General features: G+C 42.1%; 3 protein-coding genes across 4 annotated transcripts; 1 reads left to right on the top strand and 2 right to left on the bottom strand.

The window, feature by feature from the left end:
* The first annotated feature begins 253 nt into the window (after positions 1-253).
* On the top strand, positions 254-3,716 carry LOC114426405 (acyl-CoA-binding protein-like). Its single transcript, XM_028393793.1, has 4 exons — positions 254-487; positions 2,223-2,340; positions 2,586-2,648; positions 3,340-3,716. Exons 1-4 carry the CDS (start codon positions 269-271, stop codon positions 3,411-3,413), a joined length of 474 nt encoding a protein of 157 aa, XP_028249594.1. The 5' UTR covers positions 254-268; the 3' UTR covers positions 3,414-3,716.
* A 374-nt stretch (positions 3,717-4,090) lies between these two features.
* On the bottom strand, positions 4,091-11,597 carry mmadhcb (metabolism of cobalamin associated Db). Its single transcript, XM_028393792.1, has 8 exons — positions 11,402-11,597; positions 11,060-11,107; positions 10,135-10,279; positions 9,509-9,726; positions 8,690-8,795; positions 8,039-8,169; positions 5,738-5,824; positions 4,091-4,445 (listed from the first exon to the last, which is right to left on the bottom strand). Exons 2-8 carry the CDS (start codon positions 11,066-11,068, stop codon positions 4,251-4,253), a joined length of 891 nt encoding a protein of 296 aa, XP_028249593.1. The 5' UTR covers positions 11,069-11,107; positions 11,402-11,597; the 3' UTR covers positions 4,091-4,250.
* A 7,107-nt stretch (positions 11,598-18,704) lies between these two features.
* nmi (N-myc (and STAT) interactor) lies at positions 18,705-23,289 on the bottom strand. 2 transcript variants are annotated; one of them, XM_028394442.1, is made up of 10 exons: positions 23,178-23,289; positions 22,994-23,019; positions 22,856-22,900; positions 21,468-21,626; positions 21,275-21,391; positions 21,036-21,198; positions 20,790-20,896; positions 20,141-20,327; positions 19,606-19,709; positions 18,705-19,194 (listed from the first exon to the last, which is right to left on the bottom strand). In XM_028394442.1, the coding sequence occupies exons 1-10, from the start codon at positions 23,281-23,283 to the stop codon at positions 19,000-19,002; spliced, it is 1,209 nt and encodes a 402-aa protein (XP_028250243.1). In that variant the 5' UTR covers positions 23,284-23,289; the 3' UTR covers positions 18,705-18,999. The 2 variants fall into 2 exon arrangements, with proteins under 2 accessions (XP_028250243.1, XP_028250244.1); XM_028394443.1 differs by having other exon boundaries at positions 22,999-23,019; positions 23,178-23,261.
* Between the last annotated feature and the right edge of the window lie 4,155 nt (positions 23,290-27,444).

Raw genomic sequence — 27,444 nt, 5'->3', positions numbered from 1 at the left:
ATAGATTTCACTTTGTTCATGTTATTGATATTTCCTCTTCACATACAAGGGTTAATCACAGAAAACCTGACAGCAATATCAGCAAACAGTCTCACTGGGTCATGACTCCATGATTGCTCCATATTTTGTACTTTGTCCCCTGCTTAGTGCTCAATAACCGGATTTAAACATCAGCTGTATTCTTGTGAATGGGCATGTCTTGGTTGTAAGCAGGAGGACAGCCTCTGGCCCGCGTGCTGAAATGCTTGTAAACGCCTGATTGGTCGAAATGTTCACGCCATCCACTGAACGGCCGCGAGAGTGTGTCAGTTATCAAAGCAGCCAATGGCGCGTGACAGGCTCCGGGGGGTCGACCAGGAAGCGGGTGGCCTGTCGTCATGAGGGAGGGGACCGTAGCGTTCATCACCCCACCGTCCTTTCCTTCGCCTGCGTCCACTGCCGACAGCTAGCGTTGCCTGACCACTTCCGAAAGATGGCTGATGTGCAGGTAAGTTTGTTAATCAAACGGCTAAGACCTTCCGCGGCGTCCCGTTAACTGAGCCGCTATCTGTTCTGACGTGTCCTAGCTAGACCGCACGGCAGGGAGCTGCGTTCCCCAAAATGTGCCCGTCAAACAAAAGAGAGTCGTTCCGAACGATAATGTGAAGTATGAAGTGTCCTCTAAAGCGCTGCTGAATGACTTGTGCGCGGTCGCGCTGCTGCCCACATGGTTGTGTGCGCTCAGTAAATGTGGTTTAATGTTCGCCCTCCGTCACTGGTGGCGAATGGACTGACAGCAGTTAGCAGCTCGGTGTATTATTAGCTTTGGATCAAACGGATTCTGATCGCTCCCCCACTCACTTGGAGGGTAGTGTTGTATGTAAGGTTAGATTTGGCACGGGAACGCGCAGGCTTGCAGACTTTCACCTTTGACCTACAGCAGTGTCCAGCGGGCAAAGACCCCCTGCAGCAGACCTTTGTTCCTGCTGCGGAACCTTTGCTGCCCATCACACTCTGACAGTTACATTCTAGCATTTGGGTACACTTCAGCAGTAACACATCTGTACAGCGACGAGCCTGCTCCCACATAATCTACGCCTGAAACAGATCAGCTTCTCCTTCCAGCTCTCCCCTTTGGCCTAGTTGGCAGGGAATGGAGCGAATTCCAAAGTGTGCTGCATTAATGTCTGAAGCTCTGCCGTGGTATCTTTATTACTTTATTTCAACGGATTATTGATAACTTACTGATGCTGCACTAAGGTTAACTAAATGCTTTGTTTCTAGAAGGGATGCACTCAAATGAAAAAACCAAGCACCATTGCATTTTTGGCTGTGACTGTGTACCAACCCCACTAAAATCAAGGCATTGCACTTACATTAATATTAATGTTTCAAAGAATAAATCAGTTACACAATTATGAAAATATTTATTTAGCACATTCAAACAATGCATAAAAAATGCAATAAAATACAAAACAAAATGTTTAACTTGACCCCACTCGTGTGTACATTGAATAATAATGTGCATGCCCATGGCCTGCTGCAAGATCATAAAATTAAATATAATACAGGTAAGCAGTATTGAGCTTGTCAAGAAAGATTTAAGAGAGTTTATTTAATAGGGCCAGTGCATTTTACTTTGTCAAATTAAATAAACATCTAGCAGGGGAAAAATCAGTAAATCGGAACAGAATAGTTTTCCTATTATTATTTGAGGCACTCTTTTGCAGGATCTCACTGAACGTATCAGACAACGAGGGTGCGTGTCCCTCACCTGGTGCAGAGACGAGTCCTTTTTTCTGCGGTCTGCTCTCTGCGATGTGCACTTCACCATCTCTGTGCGGGCTCTCTCTGAAATTATCTTTATTATGCAGATCAAGTACAGTCTTGATAAAGCACAGAGGGTTGAAAACCAAAAATGCACTTATGGGCCATTTTCGGTGACGAATATTCGGTGCATCCCTAGTTTGTAGAATAAAAATCTGACGCAGCGATATCAGAAGCACCGAGGCAAATTTTCCTCAAATTGCAATTCAAGGATGAATAGATTAGAATTCACTGATCAAAGGTAACTGGTGTGATGGCCACAAGGGCTGCTGCGTGGTAATACTTCATGTTGATAAACCTACCACAAAGTAAACACTGCTGAAACCGGCAGTGGCAATTGGAAACACTTTGGTCCACATAGTATAACATGTTATTCTCACTTGAGTATTGACATGCTGTCCTCCTTCCCTCTGCAGGCTAAGTTTGATGCAGCAGCAGCTGAGGTGAAGCAGCTGAAGGCAAAGCCGACAGATGAGGAGATGCTGCAGGTCTACTCTCTGTTCAAGCAGGCCACTGTGGGTGATGTCAACACAGGTGAGAGCCCTGACTGACCAACCACAGCATCATGTCAGACTAGTGGAACTGTAAATCTTTGGGTCATGGACTGTGTGGAGGGTTTAACATCTAACATCTCTTTCAAAATTTGTAGGTGCATCATTGCATATTAACCTCTGAATTATATGTGCTGGAAAACATCAACATAATTTTGCTAAAGTAAAGAGTTAGTTTAATTTACTTACATTTATTTAGTCACAGCTGTCTTTGTCTTCTGTTCATAGCTCGTCCAGGTATGCTGGATTTCACTGGGAAAGCTAAATGGGACGCCTGGGAGAAGGAGAAAGGTATGTATTTTCTTTTTCCTGGCAAAGCAACTTTGATTTCCAAACCCTTGATCATTACAGCAATAGATTGGACCCACCAGAGTGTAGATGAAGGGCAATTGTATTTTTCTATCTTAAGGTGGAGGTCTGAGTGCTCAGATAATTATTAATTTGCCTTGTGTATTTTTACCATTTAAGCCATGTTGTGTTATGTGGTTATCATGGGACCTGCCAGTGGAATATATTAGACACCAAATTAACATTTTGTCTTTGTAGCATGTTACAATACGGACAAAATGGTCAGTAGAATTTTAATAACTTGGAGAAGGGCCAAAAGTGTGATATGTGGGTTAATGCAGTTCGTGGGGATTTCTCTGTTAGCAGTAGTCAGTACTTATCACACCTGAACCGGGAACCAAGGAAAAGCAGGCAGCTAAGGCTAACTGATGCATATGCGGAGCAAAGGCTGTGCTGTGCGGTCCGATGTAACAGACCAGCGACTACAGTGCAGATAGATGAAAGTTAATTTTGACAGAATGGTGTAACAACACACTGGAATAGATTCTGTGACGCATCTTTTCCTAAATTTCAGCTATTTATGATTCAAGGAATGTTTTCCTGGTGCTGCTTAACCACAGACCAGTCTGGATGCCCATGGTGTCATCATGTCATGGCTTATTTATGTATGTAAATGGGTTTTTCTTTCACTTAGGCAAGAGTAAAGAAGATGCCATGAATGAGTACATTGCCCTGGTGGACAAGCTGAAGGAGAAATATGGAATCTAACATCACATCGTAACAACCAGCAGGGACGGCTGATGGACTGACAGAGACCACAGCTTCATCCTGATATTATAAAATGCCTTAAACCTATGGGACATGTCCTCACACAGCCCCTGAAGACCAGGTGTACTACTCATGGTTACTGTGAGGTTAAGATGTGCTGCTCCACAGTTGGACTGTCCTCCACTAGCCTACATCATCTTTTAATGCGACATTATCATGTAACATGCACATCTGTTTTCAACTTTATCATGTGTAACTGTAGTCCTGGCATTTCAATATAAAAGTAGTCTTCTCTAAATGTTCCTACATTTTGTTTGCTGCTTTCTGGGGTATTGGAGTTCCATATCTGTGCAGTGGGTTCACAGGGGTTGATGGATGTCCTACAGAGTAAGGCACTTTTGGACATTTTAGCACCCAGACTATTTATTGTTTTGGGAGGCACTTAAAGGGTAGTTTGGCAGAGAATATCCAATCTGTAGGAACGTTTAATGCAGGAACTGTGAGGATGAAAAATATTGGCTACATTTGCAGCTACAACAGAAGAATGCCATGTTGGCACAGTCAGACCCCTGAACTCCCAGCAGGCTAAGAACAGGTCCTAAATAATAACTGATGACTTTTTCTTCCCTTATAATCTGCTTGGATGCAGGGACCACACAACTTCAGTCATGAAACCCTTAACTGTGAAAACGGCAATGTTTTTTTAGATTTTAACAAATAAAATCAATATCAGTAAACATGTCTTTATCATGTGCTGCAAAGATAAAGATGAGTCTTACATACACAACAGTTTAGACATGTTTTACATCGTTTTAATAGAAGCTGTTGGCTCAGTGTTCAGCTGCCCTGCAACTTCTTCATTACAGGTGTGTCAGGTGGGGCATTGGTGAATATGGACCCCACAAAGACATGCGTCCCCCACAGAGGGTGTCGGATTACTCTGCAGCAGCCCAGGTCCTCAATCTGAAAACCCAGGTGGCGGTATCTGTCATCAGTCTCAAACAGTGTGTTGTTGGTGTACATGCCGAAGAACTGGAAAGGAACACACATTTACCATACAGCTATCCAATCACATCCAATTTTATTAGGGACAGCAGTGGTGCAGTGGTATAGCTGACTCCTCCCTAGTCACTGTTGTGTGTTCTTGGGCAAGACACTTCACCCTAGCCTGTGGCGCGCCTTGCTAGTCATTGTATGACACTGCTTGGCAGCAGCCGTAAAGAATTTCCCTCTGGGATTAATAAAGTATCTAAAATAAAAAAAATAAAAAACAACTCATGTTTATATTTAGGCCCCAAGGCCATAATTAAAAAAGCTGATGGGCTGTACACAGTAAATACTGCTGAAATGTCAAACTAATGACAATACAGATGGTGGGGGAGCTCACAATCTTTAACAACTTATCTAACCAGGCAATCAAGGACACACAACTGCAGCTTTCAGTAAAGCTGTTGATGGCTTCAAGTTTTATCATCCATTCAACAGTATGCAGCTGCTACTACAAGGCTCAAGTTTGCACTGACTGTTGGCCCAGAAATGGGCTGTGAATGTATGATTTGAACCCATCTGGATTTTAGGAAGTCGCTACACCATCTTAGTGATATTGTTTTACCATTTATTTATTTAATAATTATTAGTGTGTGAGAGAAGAACAAAAGATTAATATTGAAAGTTTGCATATCTACATCTATGGGCAGCAGTGGCTCAGTGGTATAGCAGGGTTATAGCAGGGTTGTCCAATAACCAGAAGCTGGTGGTTCAATCCCAACTCCTAGTCACTGTTGTGTGTCCTTGGGCAAGGCAAGGCCTTAAGCAATTTCCCCATTGTGGGACTAATAAAGGTTTCTTAATGATAATTCTTCAGCTCTCTAATTCTTGCGACCATTTGTTCCTGTTATGCAGATGATATTTTCAGTCTGTGCTGCTGAAGCAGCCCGTGAAGCTTGGGAGACAGTTAAGGGTAAGAGGGGAAAGAGAATACAAACATCTGCGTTGTGTTGCTTTCTTTCCCTCTCTCTCTCTCTTTCACCTAGATGTGCTTTAAGTAACTAAAAAATGGCACAAACAATTCCTTTGGTAGCATTAAAGATACCTAGTAGCCAACCATAGCCTTACATGCTTTTAGAGCTGTACTCGGGGTTGTCCACTTGCTATTGAAACTCAAGACATGCACATTAATATTCTGAACAGGGTTTGAGCGTGAAAGGGGCCAACTGACTGTTAAAAACCATGGAAACAGTGGCACTGAAACAGTAAAAATAAATAAATAAATAAAATCAGTGCAATTATTGTCTTCATTGTGAGTGCAATGAGCGTAATCTTACTGCTAAGCCTGATGATGGGTCGATGAAGTCAGCCCAGAATCCTTCTCTCTGCAGTGCGGAGCAGATCTCCTTTGCTCCATCAACAAACTGTACAGAAGAGAAACACAAAAGCATAACGCTTTAACATGAACAACCTTTTGCCACATGAGCTTTAACTGCTTTACACTTTCCCTGGGCACAGTGACAGTAAAACAATATTCTATGGTTCTGTTTCAGGACAGAGACTGCCTGAAAATTGGGTACACAACTTCAGATGATAAACAACTCGCATTACAGCGTGCGATTCTTTAACAAAAATAAGGGCAAAATGCAAAAGCCTGTGTAAAAAACACAGTTTTCACTTCCCACCCCCACAGGAATTCAAAGGGTAAGCAGCAGCCAGGTGCTGCTAATCCAATGATTAACTAATCATCAGCAAGTGTGACCATAAAACAAAAATAAGTAACATGAAGTGTTACTTTGTTAGAGAATACATCCTAGCCTACCGGAGTAGTGAGTGAGTAGAGTGAGTAGCAGGGACCCCAGTGTGGTTTTTTACCCTTTGTCTGTTCACAATCTTCACACATAATGCTGCCGTGGTTCACATGATAACAGGACATGGTGGTGTTGTGTAACTTGAGGTGGGCCATTTGTTACTTGTTTTCTATCAACTGATGTGCCATGGCTGTGGTTATGTGAATGGTGCTTAAGTGTCTAAAAAACACCTCTAAAAAGTATTCACCCCCCTTTGGATGTTCTTCACTTGATTTAAAGGTAGGGTAGGAGATTTTGAAAACTCAGTGAGAGTCAGCCAGATTTTGAAAGTAAACACACGGCCCGTTCTCTTGAGCTCATCCCGAAGCCACGCCTCCCAACCAGTCTGTGACTTCGGCCATCATGTACGTACCTCTCTGGTGCGCGCAGAGCAGGAAGAGAGTGACAACCAGCCAAAACTATGCACAGGGGTGCCTCGTAGGATTGGCTGATGTTTTTAGTGTTTTATAGCTTCCACAGATGATTCATATTCTTCGTTTTACAGCGAAACTGCTGAACTAATCGGTTGCTATCGGATTGTAAAGAGAAGTTACACTAATTTAACAAAAAGTGCATCAGAAGGAAATCTCCTACCCTACCTTTAACAGAAGAAAAGTCATTGAGGTCTTTATGTCCTATAAGACATGCCCGAAGTTTGACTAACCCATCCGTTTCCTTTGTCCTACCAGGACAGCTGGGTGTTAATCAGCAGGGCCCTAACTTTTTGCACTGGTGTGCCTAACTTTTTTTCTTTAGGTGCACTGCATCACACTTAATCCATATATTTTTGTACACATCAGTACATTTTGTACATAAGAACGGGCTTAATAATCACATATCATCCTAAAATGAATTTGGGTCTTGTTTAATGAACACAGTTAAATAAAAACTATTTTAATAATACTCATTCAAATTATGGACAAACTAGCCAACAGGTCTGCCTGTCAGTATTCCATAATGAAGATTCAAAGTTCATACAGCACTCTTCATTTCCCTGTTTGCTTTCTCTCTGTATGTTCTGGCTGTCGCTCCTCGGATATTTTTTGGTTTCACCATTGAGAAATGTCCAACTCTAGAGCCCTGATCAGGGATTAAAATTAAAGCCATAAAATGCTAAATACAGTGCCCTGTGGAACTCGATGACTAACCTTTGGATACAAGGAGAAAACACTAACATGGACAAACTAGAAACTGTCTGATAAATATATTTTAAACTAGTCCAGCGTGTCCATTTAATCCCAATCACGTTCTAAAAAAATAATGTGATCAGTGGCATTGAAAGCAGCACTGAGGTCCTGCTAAGTACAGATATGAGTCTGTTGTATGAGGCTGTGAGAAGAGTGTTGGTAAGTTTAACCAGTGCTGTTTCTGTGCTGTGATGGACCCAGACTTAAAAACGTCAAACAAACAGTTCTTATGTCCACAACAACATCTTTTGAGTGGGTTAGTAAAGGGAAGGCTGGATAAAGGTTACTAAACACCGGGGTACAGAGAAGCAGAGGTCTGACTACAGTAACCATAAAGACTTGGACTACATGTTCTGTGACTAGAGACAAGTTCATCCAATATTCTGCAAGTCTCAATTAGATGAAATAAATCAATCCAACAATCATTTTTCAACAACACGTTAGCTGACCAACTATTATGTCAAAAAATGTAAGGCAGCAGCTGGCTGCTATTCCAGTGCAACTAATTTAACTAATGCCATTTTGTGACAGGGCAGACAAATAAGCAAACACCTACATCAGCTTCAGCTCTACCTAATACAGACTGCAGACATCGGTTTACCTTGTCAAGCATCTGCTCTCGCTCCTGTTCCACCTCCATGCACCATGATGTCATGTCGTTCTCGGTCTTTTGGGTCACTGTGACCACCATCACATCAGAGGATGGAGCCTCAGGAAACATGGACTGGATATCTGTTCACATAATCAGAAAACATCTCATTAAACAAAAAAATATATAATCTAGGAATTTTTATTTTCCTTCTTTCTAAAGAAAGATTTTCTTAACATTTCTCTCCATGAATTTTGAAGGTCAAAGGTCATTTGTTAGAGCTTATTCTGTACACAGGTTAACAATTGTGCATCAGTATTATATTATATTATATTATATTATATTATATTATATTATATTATATTATATTATATTATATTATATTATATTATATTATATTATATTATATTATATTATATTATATTATATATATAATACTGCTGTCTTCGGTAAATTATGTGACAACACCAGTCAACACCCTTCAGCTGGAGTAGTGAAGACGTCATCCTCATCTTCAGTTTTTCTTTAATCCCATTATCTAGTTCAATCACAAACTGAGTTTCTCATCAGCAACAGGGCCCAATTCAATAATGATTTTCATCCAATGTGTAGTATATGAATTCAAACAAACAGCCCTGAAGATGGCTGTAGATAATCCTGTACCTTTCTTTAACAGTTCAGGGCAGGACTGTATTGCACACTCCACCTTGTTGTCAAAGTACTGTTCAGCAGTGCTGACATTCTGAGACATGGATGGATCATCTTCACCCTGAGAGAGAGAGACATACATACAACACAGCTGTCATGTGTGAGCCAGACATTCCAGATGTTTGTATACCTTATATTGCATGCAAAAGATTGCACGGCATTCTCATATTTATCTGCATAGGGGTGCACACCCCCTATATTACTAAAGTGTTATTAGTTGGATTGCCGTTGCTACGGAACAGAACATTCTGGGTCAACTTCAAGTATTTTTCAAACAAATTATAGTTTTTCAAATATTAAGCAATTTCGGTGTCATCTGCCAAATGTATCTCCTCCTACAAATTTCAAGCTACAGACTCCATCACACGCCAGGCTCTCAAAGTTGGAGTGGTTTTTGAGGTCTCCTCTGCTGTTACCATGGTGACAGGCTGACACACAGAGGCATACAAAGCTCTGAATTGCTCTGACTCTCCAGCAATTCAGAGCAATCCTTCACATCAGCATTCAAAGCAAAGCTACAGCTGCAGCAATCAAACTGGCATTTTCTTCAGGAAATGCCCTTTTCTAGTCTGAATTGATTTACTTCAACAACTGCTTAGACCATCACAAACTGTTTGTAATGTATTTATGTGACCAGGTATTTTAGCCCACAGTACCCCTGCATTCTGATCAAGATCCTTAAATCCTAAATGACAAAAGAGCAGATCCAGAACTCTTTAATCTGTAACAGATTTCCTCTTCTCAAAAAGTTCACCCTATTATCAGAAGACTTACACAGAACTGTCCGACAAACTGAGCCAGTATAAATTCATGTCTCTCAGATCTGGATGGAGCAGACAGCACATCAGGGACCATCCTTGGTGAAAGATCCTTCTTCTTCTCTGTCAGGCCTTCCAGGTGGCTGTCAAACCCCACATTGCCTGGCAGCTGGAAACGCTGGTCCTGGGGCCCAAAAGGCCCCATGCTCTCATCAGGCCACACTGTCTGCAGTCCTTAAGCATAAGCACATCAAAAATGAATATTGAAACTTGACTAATGCTCATCGTACCTCCAATGTGCATATCAAATATTGTGTCATGTCATTCTGTTGCTAAGCATAAGAGGACAAGTATGCCTCTACAAGAAATGCTTGATGTTTTCTCCAATTATAGCAACAAATCTGCCAAAGCTAGACAATATTGGCATCATGTGTGCTTCATGTGAATATTCTGAGACTGTACCAAAATCTGTGCTTCAGAGACTATGCAGCAGGATTACGTTAGCACATTACCAATCTTTGTGTGCCTGCTCAAAACTGACTACCGCATACAGCATAACAAGACACACAGTGATCTACAACAGGTTTTCGTTTCAGATTACATAGAGTAATTAATGTTCAAATCTGAAATATTAAGACATACCCATGTCAGAAGGACTGACGGTCCAGTGGGGCTCATCAGTACCCCAGGATCCGGCAGTAGAGAAGGCTCTGGCTCCGGTCACACGGTGCACCAATACATGGAATGCTGGAAGGTAACTGACCAGCCTCATTCTGCTGCACAGCACCTGGACACACACCTAAATGTTAGCTTCTCATATACATGTTGATGAAGATTCTCAGTCATCCAGGTAATCATACGTAGAGAAGATTGAGGCAAGGCGTCTGGACTTGTAGAGTTTTCTAGAAGACGTTTCGCTGCTCATCCAAGCAGCTTCATCAGTTCTAACTGTTTGGTGGGGAAACGTGGTTTATATGTGGTTACAGACCTCAGTGGGTGGGTCTGGGTAAAACTTAGATAAACAATAGCACTAAATGTTTCCACACTTACCTGTGATGTTCTGGCTGACTGTGCCCGGTGTGTCTAACGACTATGAAACTGCCGGAGGGGGACTGGTTGACAGCCCTTTGTTCTTACTGTGAGTATGTGCAAACTTCCTGGGAATGGATGGAATCACTGCATGGTATGTGGTAGAAAGATGATGTCTGAGGCCAGTCGTTAGACACACCTGGCCCAGTCAGCCAGAACATCACAGGTAAGTATGGAAACTTTTAGTGCTATTGTTTTTAAGTTTTACCCAGACCCACCCACTGAGGTCTGTAACCACATATAAACCATGTTTCCCCACCAAACAGAACTGATGAAGCTGCTTGGATGAGCAGCGAAACGTCTTCAAGAAAACTCTACAAGTCCAGACGCCTTGCTTCAATCTTCTCTACCTTCTCGTATACAATATGCATACATTCAACACACATAAAACCTAAACATGGACCTGTGAGAGAGGTGTCTCCTGCTTTGTCCTCCATATTTAAATACTGTCAGATGATTACAGCCACACTTGACTTACACTGGCCATCCTGGCGTGCGTCTGTGTACCAGCCGCTTCGTGACGTTTCTGTAAGCGTAGAAAATCGGGTCATTACCAAACACAACATTCATTTTTCAGTGTCAAAGGAAGTACGCGTCTTAGTCCACAGGTCAGTAGCACCAGCTCCTGTTGGAAATCTGAAGTCCTCTTTACAAACGGCGGTATGTTGCATCTGATCCGCTGAAAACAATATTTCGCTTTTACACGAAGTCTGCGCACTTTATCCTCGTGAACACTGAATATGACAGGTCGCGGTTTCCGAGTTTAATAATATTTTAGTACGCAAAGTATGGTAATACAATGACCTGTACACGAACTTACCTTCAGCTGCTTTATTTTGCAGCCATTTGCAGCCGCAGAGAGGCCTCAACCTCCAGCTGAGGACGAGGTGCAATGATTCTTAAAACTCTAACAGACTTTTGGATTAAAGTGCAGGGTTAATACGGTAAATTCAGCACAACACTCGTAGAAACCTCTTCTTCCAAATTCACCTTGAATTCGCGCATGCGCTGTAATAATCGTCTTCTTCCCGTTGAATTAGCGCGGTAACAAACACAGCAAGGGAAACCTCTGCCCTCTATGGGTACACAGTGTGAAGTTCCTGTTCAACAGGGGTCCTCGTCGCGCCAGATCATCCAGTATGTTTTCCGATTTGAAGTTAAAGTGCATACAGTTACATTTGAAATGTTATTTTGTTGTTTTGGTGAAGGATTTGCTGTATCATCTGTAAAAAGTAGACATCCTTTCATTAAAGGAGTACTACAATATGACTAACCTAAAGAAAGGAGGCAGTGGCAGCTGCTGTAATACAAGTGGCTTCAAGGATAAATTCATATTAGACAAACATATTCACAAGATAAAACTGTGATTATTATAATCATATCCAGTATGAAGCTCAGCTGTCTGATCTGCAGTATACATAAGATAGATGAGACAACAAAATGAACGTACCACCCAGTCAGTTGGTACCTGATGGCACTAGTTTAAAGAATAAATGTCCATGGTGTGAAGTGTCCTTAATAATGTCTCATGTCTACATTTCTCCTTTCTTGTTCACATAGTACATTAAATGCCCAGAACAACACAGTACCTGTAATCCACATCAGTTCCTGAAAATATATTTAAAAAAATCTGACATGCACATGACTAACACTCACATCATGTGTCTGATGTCTTTCTTACTTATACTTACCATACATGTACAAGCTGTAGAAGGCGACACTGCATTAAAAGGTGGAAAATGTGTGTGTCACCACTGTTCAGGTCATTAAGTCAGTGTAGATGCCATAATGGGGATAATTTATTTTGTGTATTTTTCCTTAATTTGGTTTATAAATTTGAATAAGTATTTGCCTAAGTTAGATGCAAATTGGCGTTATGTTAAATTGCCAGTGGGCGGCCGCTCCATCTGTCCTTGGGTGGAGCCAAATTTATTTAGGTAAAGCACACAGGTGCACTTGGATTATATGGTTTGGGAAGGCTGTGTGGACGCCACGCCAAAAAGTTTTTGACCGTGTTTTGTAACCATTTGTTTTGACCGTGTGTTTCAACCACATAGTTTTTTGTTATAAAGATTCAAGAAATGGACTTCCGTGTGACTGAACAAAGACTGAAATAAACTAATGAACGAAGCATGTTGGATTCTCTCAATCAGCAACGAGTATGAACACGCGTCAGACAAAGCCTGTCACACACAGCCTAGGTGGCTTTGTTATTTCTGCTTAGAACATTGCCGCTACATTCTAAGTCAAAAACTTTGAGCGGTGGCTGTTTGAGAGATTGTTGGACGTATGCCTGGTGAGCGCGCGGCCATAAATGCGCAACGCCGCTGAGACTGATCGTCAGGCAATTTAGATTTTTGTGGAATTCCGACTGAAGCAGAGGAGCAGTGCTCGACCGGCGGAGATCGCACCTTCGAGGTTCCTGTGGGAAACGTGGACTGTGATGTGGAGCGCTCGGCAGCGATGGAGGAAAATTCAGACGTCGCTGCAGCTGTTAGCGGTGACCAAAAGAGGGCGCGCAAGCTCACGGAGAAGGGTATGGATGAAAAACTCAGTCACTACGTCAATGCACGGAGGGTAAAGCTCAGGCAGCTCACTACAAAGGCTAATGACATTGAAGAGCTTATGGTGGATGACAGCAACTTTGAGAACATTAAGTTGAAATTAAAAGACCTTAATGCAACCTTGGCAGTGTTCAAAGAATTCAATAAAGCTGTCCTGCAGTATCTGCCTAAGGATAACTTCAATTCTGACCAGGATGAGTGGTTTATACCTAAGTTGGCCAAATTCCTTACATTCATTCAAGGTGTTGAGAAGTGGCTCCAGAATGTGCAAATCCATATTGAAAACCCTGATGTGGCTCAAGAGCCGACACATATGGACAGTGTCTCATTGGCATCAGTGAACAGTGGATCTAGGTCTGGTAGTGGATGCTCCAGCCGATCAGTGGCTTCTTCTGCCCGCTGCAGAGAGGAGGCAAAGCGAGCAGCTCTTGAGGTGAAGGCGGCTGCGTTGAAGCAAAGGGAAGCTCTTCTCCTTAAAGAGGCCCAGCTTTCTCTAGAGAAAGAGCGACTTGAGATTCAGACAGCATTGGCTGTGTCAAATGCAAAAATGAAGGTTTATGAAGAATATGAAGACCCACAAACGTGTGATGCAATGAATGAATATGTTGAAAAGGAAAATGCTGACGATGGTGGGATAAATTCACAAGGGGAGGCCCTCAAAGATATCCAAGAGCATTCTCAAATGTTTAGCAAGCCCTCAATGATAGATCTTGGTGCAAAACCTAAGTTTCATAGGCCTGTAAATAGCAACCCTCAATTGCAAATACCAGCGGAGGCTAATTTGGCTGCACAGGATGAGCAGCAGCAAAATCCAGCTATTACAAATGAACTTGTCACCATCCTCAGGCAACAGACTGGAATCACAGAAATGATTGCTAAACATCAGCGGTTAGCTTACCTGCCCCAACGTGATGTTCCCGTCTTCTGGGGCGACCCGCTTGAGTTTAGGTCTTTCCTGAGGGCCTTTGAACACGCAGTGATTTCCAAGACAGATGACAATGTTGACAAGCTTTATTTTCTGGAACAGTTTACAAGAGGTGAGCCTCATGACCTGGTAAAAAGCTGTCAGCACATGCCCCCAAATCGTGGCTACAGAGAAGCTATGCGGCTGCTGGAAGATTGTTATGGTGACCCCTTAAAGATTGCAACAGCCCTGAAAGAAAAGCTTTTTCAATGGCCACAAATGAAACAGGAAGATGCTAAAACCCTCAACAGCTTTTCTCTATTTCTTGTGAGTTGTTCTAATGCCTTACAGGATGTAGACTATATGGATGAACTGGATAATCCAACTAATATGAGGGTTATTGTGTCAAAACTGCCATATAAAATAAGGGAAAAGTGGAGAACTTTGGCTTTTGAATTAAAGGAAAGAAAAAGAGGAAGAGTCAAATTTATGGATCTTGTCACATTTGTCGACAGAGAAGCAAAAATCATCAATGATCCGCTCTTCGGAGACCTGCGTTGTCCTGCTGCTGCAGAAATGAAGGAGAGAAAATTAAGCATGTTGGAAAAGGAGACAAAGAAAGATAGATCAAAAAGGAGCAGTTTTGCCACTAATGTAACTCTGTCTAAAGAATGTATAAATGATAAGTCTAAGGCCATCAGTGCTCAGAGTGGTTCTGCCTTCAACACGCCATGCCTTTTCTGCAAAAGAAATCACACCATGGTAGAATGCCACAGCCTCTTGGAAAAACCTCATAAGGAGAAGCTGGACATACTGAGAAAGATTGGGCTTTGTTTTGGTTGCTTAGCTAAAGGGCATGTAAGCCAACAGTGCAAAAGGAGAACTACATGTCAGATATGTTCACAGAAGCACCCTGATTTGCTACATATTTATAAAAGTGAAAACATCTCAAAACGTGCAAATGCAGGCTGTCAAACAGAAAACAATTTCAATGACCAAGCAGTCTCAAGTGCCTTAGTTAGCCTAAATCAAATTGCCACAGCCCCTGAGGGGGCCGGAGATGGCTGTATTTTGTCGATACTCCCAGTTTATGTAAAATCAAAATGGGGAACAAAGATTGTGGAAACGTATGCCTTTTTGGACCCTGGGAGCACGGGCACATTTTGCACTGACATGCTGGCAAAGCAGTTAAACTTGCAGGGCAAAGAGACAGAGCTTACCTTAAGCACAATGGGGTCAGTCAAACAGGTAAAAGGACGCATCATGAGAGACTTAGAAGTCTGTGGACTAGAAGAAAAAACATATATTGATCTTCCAAAGGCTTTCACACAACCAAGAATCCCTGTGGGAAAGGAAAACATTCCTCAACAAAAGGACATTGAAAGATGGTCTTACCTTAAGCAAGTGAAACTGCCCTTCATAAATGCAGATGTGGGATTGCTCATTGGCAATGATGTGACTGAAGCCTTTGAACCATGGGAGGTGATACACAGCAGAAACGACGGTCCATATGCTGTAAAAACAATTCTTGGATGGACTGTCAATGGACCCCTTACAACACAGAAGGAGGGTGAGCGGCACCTCGTCTCTGTAAATCGCATCTCAGTGTGTACTGTGGAAAAATTGCTTGAGCAGCAATATGTGGTTGACTTTCCTGAACATCACTTTAAAGAGGAGACTGAAATGTCTGTGGAAGACCAGAGGTTTATGAATTCTGTGTCTAAATCTGTGAGCTTTAAGGATGGTCATTATTATATCAAGCTTCCAGCAAAAAGGACTGAACTCAGGATGCCAAACAATCGTGATGCAGCAGTCCAGCGTGCACTCACTCTGAAGAAAAGGTTGAGCAGAAATTCTGAATTCCACATAGAGTATACAGAATGCATTAGTGACATGCTAAAAAAGGGTTATGCAGTCAAGGTGCCTGAATCACAGCTCAGTCGACAGGATGGAAAGGTGTGGTACATTCCACATCATGGAGTGTACCATCCACAGAAGAAAAAGCTGCGTGTAGTGTTTGACTGTGCTGCTAGTTTTCGAGGAACTTCTCTGAATAAAGAGCTACTTCAAGGCCCAGACTTGACTAACACACTTGTGGGTGTGTTGACCCGATTTAGACAGGAGCAAGTGGCAATGATGGCCGACATCGAAGCCATGTATCATCAAGTCAGAGTTCCAGAGGAGGACACAGACTTTCTGCGCTTCCTTTGGTGGCCAGGAGGGGATCTGACGCAGGAGATGGCTGAGTTTAAGATGGTGGTTCACTTGTTTGGCGCCACTTCTTCTGCTAGCTGCGCAAATTTTGCTTTGCGGAGAACAGCTCAAGACAACCGACCCAATTCTGAGAATGAAGCTGTGGACACTGTTTTAAAGAACTTTTATGTGGATGACTGCCTTAAAGCAGTTAGTAGTGAAAAGAATGCTATTGCTTTGAGGAAAGATCTAACAGCGCTATGTGCTTCAGGTGGATTCCATCTCACAAAGTGGACTAGCAACAGCCGTGCGCTGTTGAAAGCTGTGCCTGAAGATAACAGAGCTAAAGAAGTGAGAGATCTGGACCTGACAAAGGATGCTCTTCCAGTTGAACGAGCTTTAGGTGTGCTTTGGTGTGAAAACACTGACACCTTCAAATTCAGAGTCGTTAACAAAGAGAAACCTGTAACACGAAGAGGTGTCTTGTCTATTGTAAGTTCTGTTTATGACCCACTTGGTTTCTTAGCTCCTGTTGTTCTTCCTGCAAAAATCCTTCTGCAAAGGTTGTCGAAAGCAAAGTTGTCTTGGGATGAAGAAATCCCTCAAGAATATGCAAAAGCTTGGTCTACCTGGGAGAACCAGCTCCCCCTGCTGTCTTCCTTTAAAATGAACAGATGCATTAAACCTGAAGAGTTTGGACAAGCTGCAGCAGCTCAGTTGAATCATTTTTCAGACGCCAGTGAACATGGATATGGAACAGTTTCCTACCTGAAGCTGACAAACAATAAAAATCAGGTGCACTGTGCCTTTATGATGGGAAAGGCTCGAGTAGCTCCCCTAAAACAAACTACCACTCCTAGAATGGAGCTTGCAGCTGCTGTGGTAGCCGTAAACATGGATAAAGTGTTGAGAAAGGAGCTTCAGATGGATCTTCAGCCGTCAGCTTTTTGGACGGATAGCACAGCTGTGCTAAAATATATTGCAAATGATGCACTGAGGCTGAAGACATTTGTTGCTAACAGAGTCGCGGTTATCAGGGAAGTTACAAGTGTCAACCAGTGGAATCATGTGGAAAGCTGTGAAAACCCAGCAGATTGTGCTTCACGTGGACTTCCAGCAAAGAAGTTTCTGGCCTACAAAACTTGGATAGAAGGACCCTCGTTCCTAAAAGGCCCATGCAGAATGAAAACAAATGGCTGCAGAGATTTTAAACTATCTGAAGATGATGATGAAGTGAGAAAGGCAGTTACAGTGTGTCATGCAAAGATAACTGAAGGCCCATGTGCACTGGACAAGTTAATAAATCACTACTCAAGCTGGTGGCGCCTAAAAAGAGCCATAGCATGGATGCTCAGGGTCAAAGGTCAGCTGGTGTTCATATCCAAAAGAAGAAGAGGTTCTGACCCTACAATGGCACATCATGTCATCAACATTAGAAATCAGAGTCAAAAGGTCAAACCTTTATACCAAAGTCCTTTGACGGTAAAAGAGCTCGCGGCAGCAGAAGAAGAAATTGTTCGGCACTGTCAACACCAGAGCTTCAAAGCTGAGGTTGCTACTTTACAAAGAGGAAAGCTACTGGTTCCAAAGCAAAGCATGATCCGTAAGCTGGACCCAGTACTTCAAGATGGCTTTTAGGAAGAGTGGTACAAACTAGGCTGGATGCAAAGGGCCTGGTGCGAAGTGTATCCGTAAAGACAAAATCCAGTGTTCTGGAAAGGCCTGTGAGCAGGCTCTGCCTGCTCTGTGATGCCAGTTAAGGGGCGTAGGCGGATCGCTGCCCCATAAACAGGCACCTTGGACTGAATAATAATGTTCATATTATACCTTGTATATTGTACTCTATTTGTATTTGATGGCATGAACTCTTTAGTCATTGTTAAAATGGTTAAAACATTTAGGTTAAATAATTATGTGTCTTACAGCCCCATAATTAGGGGCCGGATGTGTAGATGCCATAATGGGGATAATTTATTTTGTGTATTTTTCCTTAATTTGGTTTATAAATTTGAATAAGTATTTGCCTAAGTTAGATGCAAATTGGCGTTATGTTAAATTGCCAGTGGGCGGCCGCTCCATCTGTCCTTGGGTGGAGCCAAATTTATTTAGGTAAAGCACACAGGTGCACTTGGATTATATGGTTTGGGAAGGCTGTGTGGACGCCTCGCCAAAAAGTTTTTGACCGTGTTTTGTAACCATTTGTTTTGACCGTGTGTTTCAACCACATAGTTTTTTGTTGTGTCAAGAAATGGACTTCCGTGTGACTGAACAAAGACTGAAATAAACTAATGAACGAAGCCGAGCCGCATGTTGGATTCTCTCAATCAGCAACGAGTATGAACACGCGTCAGACAAAGCCTGTCACACACAGCCTAGGTGGCTTTGTTATTTCTGCTTAGAACATTGCCGCTACAGTCAGTAAAAGACAAAAACAATTGTGATTGATTTATTTCTGTCTTTTAATTTCCACAGTGACTGAGACCAAAGCAGGCAACTGACATTTATTCAGGAATTACATTTTTAATGGCGCTATTATTCCCCTCAGCAGGGTTAAAGCAAAGACTGTGGCTATGAACTGATTCCTGTGTCACAGATATTACATAAATCCACTGATACACGTGAAGGAAATAGAATCAAAGGAAAGCCCACTACTGAAAACAGATACCCTCTTCAAAAAACATACATTTTCCAGTGATTTTCATTTCGTAACAATCATAGCAGGCAGACAGAGCTCTTTCTGATGATTTTGACTGCTTGTTACATTGAGTTGTCCTCACAGAAAAAGGCCTGCAGAGTCTTACCACTGGAGATGTATGTGATGCTTTCTATCTCACCACCCCCATTGCTGGGCTTTTGAAAATGGATTTCCAGGAGGTCCTGCAGGTCCTCCTCATCCTCTGTGTCTACAATGCCATCGAGGAGGATGGTTCGCTTTGGAGCGCCACAGAAGGTCTGAACACAAACATCGACTTTGTTATTGCTCTGCACACTGTGATATAACATCCCACAATCTTTTTTGCAACACTTGAGTATGGAAAGCATTTCTCAAAATGTTTAAGGTCATTCTGCTAAAATCACTATAGCCTACTTCTGTAACTTCTGTGTTAAAATGGTTAATGCTGTGAAATGAATGATGTGCAAGGTCTCTAATAGTTTTGCTGTGTTTTTATATTTGAAAAGGTGTATAATAACAAAACAGGCACTATACTATTCTTTTGTCAAAGATATGATGAAAATTTGAAGAATTTTTTAACCCTATACATTTTTTATCTCAAGAGCAACCCAGGAAATGCAGACAGGTGGGATTTCTCTGCAGATGGCACAGCAGAACACTTTCTACTGCTATACATTCTGTAAGCTTACCTGAAACCTGTACAACTGGTAATGGCAAATGGGTCGAACTTGCACATTCACTTCAGAGTCCAGGTGCACCTGGTACCTTCCTCTCCGGGTCAGGCTCTCTGCAACTACACACACACCACACACACTCAGGTTTTAAGGATGTTAATTTTTCCGAGTTTTTCATTCTGCTATTTTTAAAGCTGACCTAGCAACATAATTATTAACAAATTAGTTGGGTAGATATTGTCATACATAGCATACATAAAATGTATTTACAAAAACATATTTTTGCACGCTCATATAGAGTGGTGTGAACAAGTGTTTGTGATTTTCCCCTTTAATAATAAACACCTTCATTTTGTGTTTCCTTGTGTTATCTTTGTTTAAAATTTAAATTTGTTATCAGAAACATTTAAGTGTCACAAAAATGCAAAAAAATAAAAAAAAATCATGAAGGGGGCAAACACTGTTTCACACCACTGTACACATTCTTTTCTTTTCTCTGTAGTGGGACTTGGGCACACAGACTGTGGCTCCTTAGCACAGAAGGCTGTACCTCCAGTTTGGTGGAATATGATGTGTCCTGTCCCTGTATTCTTGTCATACTCCACTCTTTCCACCTCTCCTCCTCCTCTGCTGGGCCTGGAGAAGCTTATCTCCAGTCTGTCTTGAATTCTTTCCACAGGCAAAGAGGGAGGGATGTTGGAAACCTTCACCTCCTTTCTGGAAACATCCAAGTGAACCTACAGGGATACAGCGAACATACTATAAATGAAAAAAGAGATAAGCCCCGCTGGACTGTGCAACAAAAACATGGTACAGTCAGTCTCTTATCTTCTGTTGTGTTGGCTAGTTGCATGAAGCCACTGCTGATGGATTAAAAAGACACGTCATCCACACCACTGAGTTATATAACCTCAAGCATGGCACATTGGAATAATGGCAGCTTGATGATCCTATAAAAATGAATGGACCTTTCTTTGACACTAAGAATCATCTTTGGACTGTTCTGTCTGTGTACTAGGAAGGACTGTGGTCTGTCCCCTGTGACTCTCTGCTGGCTGCACTTCCTTTTCGTCCACTCTTTGCCAGCTCATACATTACCTTCTCTGATGACGACACATCTCAGGCCGATTCTGTAGCAGTAGTGGAATTGTGAAACTAAAGCTACTAATATTTCTGGTTCACCATCAGTGAAAATGTACCTCAAACTTCACAGCAGGATCCATGACGATTCTCTTTGGTTTTACATTAAGGATGCTGTCCCCACAGGACACAGAACACTTGGGAGTCCTCAGGATCTGAGAGGCCACTGGAGGAGATATTTGTCTTGTTTACACAGTGTCCATTCGGACAATCATGGTCACCCTGACACATTGACTTTTATTACAAAATGGTATTTCTGGGTTTGGTACCCCTACTGGATCAACATACCATATAATAATAGATACCTTTGTCTTCCTCAAATGTAATAAGTGCCTGCTGCCCCTGCAGAAACACACTAGCTCTCTGGCGGATAGTGAACACTCCTCTGATTGGCTGATCTGTCCCATCTCTCGCCTCTTTACTCGGAGCAGTGAACTTGACAGCTGTGTCTGGAATCTGGGCATAGATCTGTACAGTAACACGTCATTGTTAGTGACTGTAAGCTGGTACATTTGTTGTCTGATATGTCTGTGTTCTTTCTCACCTTAAATTTCTGCTTCAGTTTGGTGCACTCTGCCTTCTTAGCCTCCAACTCAGCTTCACTTTTTCTCAGTTGGTCCAGCAGGTCACGTTTCTTTTCAGTTAGCTTCCGGATTTTATCCTGTATAAAAGAATCAAGTGAATGAATGTGGTCGCCTGAGCACCTTGTATGTGTACAGATATGACGGTCAGCCTACCTCCTCAATGCTCAGTCTTTGGCTGAATTCTTTCTTATTCTTCTCTTGCTTTTCAATACAAGCCATCATCTCCTGCTGGGCCTTTGTCTTAGCATCATCTTCCTCCAGTTTTTCTAGTAGAAGCCTGGCTTTCATATCGTCAGCTTTTTCGAATTTTGTCTTAAAGACAGACAGGAAGAGAGCGGAGACAAAAACAACTTTGCAGTCACAAACATTCACCATTACTCACAGAACACCCTTTAGGTGAGAGGCAGCAGTTATGGTGAAGTGCCTTAATGGAAAGTGAAGCAGTTACTGTGGAGGACTGATACAACAATGCATCACATGGTTGTCACCTTAAGTTCTGTTTACACATAGTGCCCCGTACAACAAACTACCACCCCAGATATCCTCATCAGCATAGATATCTGTTTTCAAGATTTTCTGTTGCATTCCATGCTGGGCAGGAAGCCTTTTCTGACTGTGGCGCATCTTTATCTTGCTGACAGCTGTGGTGCCAATATTGCATAATAATTAAAATCCTGCAAACTAACTAGTGCAGCAAATAATTTAAGTCTCCTTGTGAAAAATAAAACAATTAGATTTCATTCTAATTGTAAAATAAAACAATTCTGTTTAATTTCACAGAAATGTCTGTTGGAGATGATTCAATGTGGTGAAACAAGCATTTGGAGCCTCTCATATTTTTTACTGTCACAGATGACTGCTTCAAACGTAAGGGGAATGGGCATCAAATGAGGTAAACTGATATCAAACATATTGTCTGTGTGCCTGTGTGGAAATAGGTTACTTACAGTCATGATCAAATGTTTGTCTTTTAATCATGTGTTTATTTGTTTAAAAACATAGTACACATCATGTGATTGCAGTGGGTATTAGTATTAGGCAAATACAACCTTATGGACAGCAATATGTCCTTTTCACCTGCATGAAGCAGACAAAAAAAGAAAACGTTTAATATTTTTTATATATTTTATATTCTAAACATGTTCTATACTGCGTCCCCCCGACCAATGACGTGAGAAGTAGAGTTGCTGCATGTGCTGCAGCACCCCCTGGTGGCGAAGCTTTAAAACAGCATGACAATAAAAATCGTTTCTGTTCCATGACATTTTGTAGCCTATGTCAAGTTTGGGCTGTGGGATAAGGAGAGGGATCATTTTATTATTTTATCTTCAATGTGTTTTGGCCAATCAGATTGATCAGACTGCTTTTCTTGACGCGATTGCGATTCTGCCTGCATACACGCACCACCACACGCACATGTTATCATATGTTAACACACACACACACAATTAAAGAGTGGTGCTGACTTTTGAACATGACTGTAGGTCTTGAAACCTAATCAGACAGTCTCTGCTGATATGATGTGACGGCTGCCCTCTTACCTTCCACATTTCCAGCTCTTTCTTGGCCTCTTCAAGTTCATCCATCTGACAAAAAGAACAACTTTAATAATTAAAAAGCTGTAAATTGCTTAGCCTTTCATTGCTTCATTATAATATTGCTTCATGAATAATATTCACCTTACGTTTTTTGGGCTGTTGCTGACCTAATCGACGAAAGCAAAACAAAAGTCAAACAGGTTAGACAGATGGTGGAAAACAGCAACACAGTCTAAACTGTAAACTGCCCGACTCTTTCTTTTTTTTCTTTTAGCCTATTTAGTTATTAGTTTCTTGTAAAGTGACAAAAAACTACAGAACTTACAGCTGCCGCTGTTCATCTGCCAGAGCTCAGAATCAAAAGTGAAAGTTAATGATTTTGCCCTGACGTGCCAAGTCACGTCACGTGACCCATCCTGGGCCAATCTCATGAGATCCAATAACAAAAACAAGATGCTGCCGTGACGTCAAGCCCGACGGTATTGTCAGGGAAAGACTGTGAACACCGAGGATCGGGGTTTGTTCTGAAACGTAGGCTGTGTCCCAATTCAGGGTCTGCATCCTTCGGAGTGCGCATTTTAAGGCCGCTTACGTCACAAAGCTGCGCGAAGGCTGTCCCAATTCGCCAAAAGTCGAAGGGTCCTTCAAATGCGTCCTCCAAATGCGTCCTCCTTTTGCCTGAATTTGGAGGACGCATCGCTACCATCCTTCGTGGCCTTAAATATCCCACAATGCTTTGCGGGCCTACTTTTTGTCCAATAGTACGATGACGGACCAAGCGAGCGGCAGCGGCACCGGCAGTAGTGCCGAATTCACATTTAAATGTAAGTAAAGAGCAGTAGTTCGAGAGTTTTAAAATGCTAGTAGTGACAGTGGCATTAAAAAAATGAGTTTTATATTTACAAACATGACGTCCTGTTGATACGAGGCGCTGTAAACTAAACGTTTTGATTGAATGGTTGTTTCTGGACTGTGTACTGTAGTACAGTATAAAGTATAGTTCACGTGAGGAGCAATATTATCGTTATTATATCAAACGGTCATTCTGCCTGTTGGCATTTTGTTGAAGGAGGAGCAGAGAGAAACAGAAGAAACCTGACAATTGATAACGGAGGAGATGAGACTGGAGAGGGAGGGAGAGAGAGAGAGAGAGAGAGAGAGGGAGAGAGAGGGAGAGAGAGAGAGAGAGAGAGAGGGAGAGGGAGAGAGAGAGAGCAGAGAAAGAGCGGACAGACCTCAGCTCATACAGAGGATGGTGGACAGCAGTGATTTTATGTTCTGTGTTATTTAAATGTTACTTATTAAATTAAAGGATGATATTAAATCGTTCTTGTCTCTGTGTTCTTAAACTCTTCTAACCTTGTTACATTATGTGTTTCATCACCTATTTATAATTTAAGTAAACTTTTGAACAACTTCTCAGTGACCACAGTAAATCATTTATTGTGTGTGTGTTGTGTTATGTACAATATTTACAAAGACACAGTTTGAACATTTCTAACTATTTACCAGTGGGCATTATGAAAATGTACAGTTTATTATTTATAAAAGATCAGCAGAAAATACTATTCACAAAGAACATATATATAAATGTTTGGCTGAGCAGGAGTCCTTGGTGCTTCTGGACTGGATGATGCCACGGTGAAGACCTTGGAGTCCTCTGGCTGTGAGTGGGACATCATCTGGGGGAGGGGGGTGTCTGTCTCCTCTGTCCACCACATCGTCCATCAGGGTTTGCAGAGCTGACGATCGGCGGCTGCCATGTTACTAAAGATGTTTTTAAAAAGGGCAAAAATAAAAATAATAACTTCAACAGAGCGGCTTCCAACGCAGCTTAAAATATGAAAAGCTATAAAATATGTATCCTTACCCTCCAGAGGTGATGATGGTCAGTACACCTCCTCCAGGACAGACAGCTGGTCCTGCAGGGAGCCCCACTCTCCTCCACCCAGCAGTAATTCTCTGGTGTAGTGACAGACCTGATGCTTAATGACACATTAAAGCAGTGGTTTCAGGGTTATTTGCAGGGTTCTTACACATTTAGCTATTTATTTAAAGTATTAAAATTACAAACAGACCCTGTATCAAGTCTTACAATTGAATCAAATATAAATTACATTTAATCATATTTGTCTATCTACTGGTTATATATCTAGCGTTTGCTCAGTAACCGGTATATTAATTATGATCAATAATATGGTTAAACAGCAGCTTACCGTCACCTCCCCACTGCGCTCTCCCAGCCTGAAGAAAATGAGCCGTCACCGGTTTTGCTGCCGCTGGAGCCGCCTCTCCTCTTCCTCCAACAACAAATAAATATATTAAAATATTCCAAATGTCTAAATCCACACTGTTGTCCCGTTTGTTGTCTAGTCCGTGTTGTGTCGCTGTCGCTGCTTTTGTTTTTCCCGGGGCAAAATTTATGACGTCGCGCCACAATCAGGAAGTGATTTGAAGGCCAGACCGTCCCATTTACCAACGGTGGAGGATCCTCCGGAGGATCCTCAGGAGGACGCGGCCTCCTGAGACCGCGTAGGCTGCGTCCTCCGAAGGATGCAGACCCTGAAATGGGACACAGCCGTAATGTTTAGGCAGCAGGGTATGAGCGGCTTTCTGCTGGAGCCGCCTCAGCACAGCCCACACCTGCTGCCTGAGATCACTGCTGTCACGGCGTTGTTATGAATGGACTTTGGCAAACCAGGCTTTCGGCCTCGGGCTCTGTGCGCATTGATGATGCGCCATTTTTGTGCAAGAAACCTGGGCGTTCCCTACAGACTTTATCCATGAGCTTCTGAGGCTTCTGAGCTTCCAGGGGCGATTCTACAGTCTCTTGGCACCCTAGGCAAAAGTTCACAGGGGGCCACCAACCAGGGTTCATCACCATGATAAATAATCTAAAAACAAAACACTATGAAATGTTATATATATATATAATTGAGACAATTTTGGTCTCAATTGTTGAATAAATTCTTATAAACTTCCAGTTTCAACTCACTAGTTTTATCACAGCGCAGGTTTCCGCCTGCCTGCCTCAGCTCCACTCGTGCTCCCCCTCTATTTACGTATTTGGAGTTTCGGTGGACTGTAATGTTGCCAACATAGTGACAGTTGGAGCGTCTCGGGGCCTCCCACCGAACCTCAGAACAGCTCTTCAGAAACAAACAAATAGGTGACATCACGAAAGCTTTGTCCACAGCCTTTACTGTCAATGGTAGCCATATAGGCTGAAATGTGGGACAGGAGTATTTCTCTGTTTATGGGTGTGTCAATCATGCAAGGAAAAATATATGGCACGACTTTATTCTGTTGACAGTCAAGAATGTGAGTTCTGTCCAAGAGTTTAAATTGAGGCAACTGGAATCATTTTTTCTGAAGACGTTTCGCCACTCCCCTAAACCGTTTCCTCAGCTCTGCTGCTGTCGAGGTAGACCACATCATGACTTGAGATTAAGATTAGAGTCGGATAAGTTTACATATTTTAATATCTAAGATGATCTGACTCTAAGGTATTGCACAGATGAGTGGAGGTAGAATTGGTTTGTAAAACTGTACATAGTGCATGAAAGAAACAAAATAAATACTTTATTGTATAATGTGGTGTATGAATAGAGGCAGGGGCAGAGTGTCTGTGAAAGCCCACCACCATCTCCTTGGTTTTTCCTGGATGGACCTGGATGAATTAGAGCATCCTACAGACAATGTGGTTATTGTGTCTGAAAAGCACACAGAAGCATGACAGTTTCACAAAACTGCACCTGAACAAAGCACAGCACTTGTGAAACAATGTCCTATGGACAGATGAGACCAGAATGACTCCATTTTGAGTATTCTGGAGACAAATGTAACTGCCTGACAGTTAAAGTTTGGTGGTAACTGGGTCATACCAAAAGACAATAATAAGCAATAAGAATGGCTGAAAAATAAAGGTTTTGGAAAGGCCTCGTCAAAGTGGCGGTGCATTAACGAATGTGCTGTGTACAAGGTGCTGTAGCATCATAAAGTCTGGCAGCAAAGTTGGATACAGACAGAGAAGCAGAGGATTATTTAAAAGACAGCCCTGAAATATTGTAAACGTGCTGTGGAATCAGAATCATGCATTAGTGTCACGCATAAACAGAACATGAATGGTTTATATTAGTGGAAGATATTAATGTCTAAACATTCAGAAAGATACGAGAAACAAAACTGATAATACATACAAATATGGGGGTTTGTGGAAAGACATCAAGATGGAAAGAAGGCTGTAGTTTTGGAGGCAGTGGACCATGTCCTGATGCAAAATGGAATAACCACATTTTATCTGCTGCTGGATGGTCATCAATCATTGCACACATTAAAACTACAACAATGATTTGATACATGGAAGTCTGGAACTGTTAGACTGGAAACAGGAATATTGGGTCAGAACACATTGATTGATTAGGGACAGACAGACATACCTATTTCTTTCAGCTTACCTGCTCTTTCCCTCTGCTCCTCATCTTTACAAACAATCAACAGATTACCATCTCTCAGCACCATACGATGTCCCCTACCTGATTTTTCAGTACTGTTGAAAGTTTGATTGGGCTCATGGCAGAGATAACCAGATT

This window comes from Parambassis ranga, chromosome 21 (genome assembly GCF_900634625.1).
Source record: "Parambassis ranga chromosome 21, fParRan2.1, whole genome shotgun sequence".
Lineage (NCBI taxonomy): Eukaryota > Metazoa > Chordata > Actinopteri > Ambassidae > Parambassis > Parambassis ranga.
Note: the sequence above shows the minus strand (reverse complement) of the source record. Positions and strands in the feature narration are given on the sequence as shown.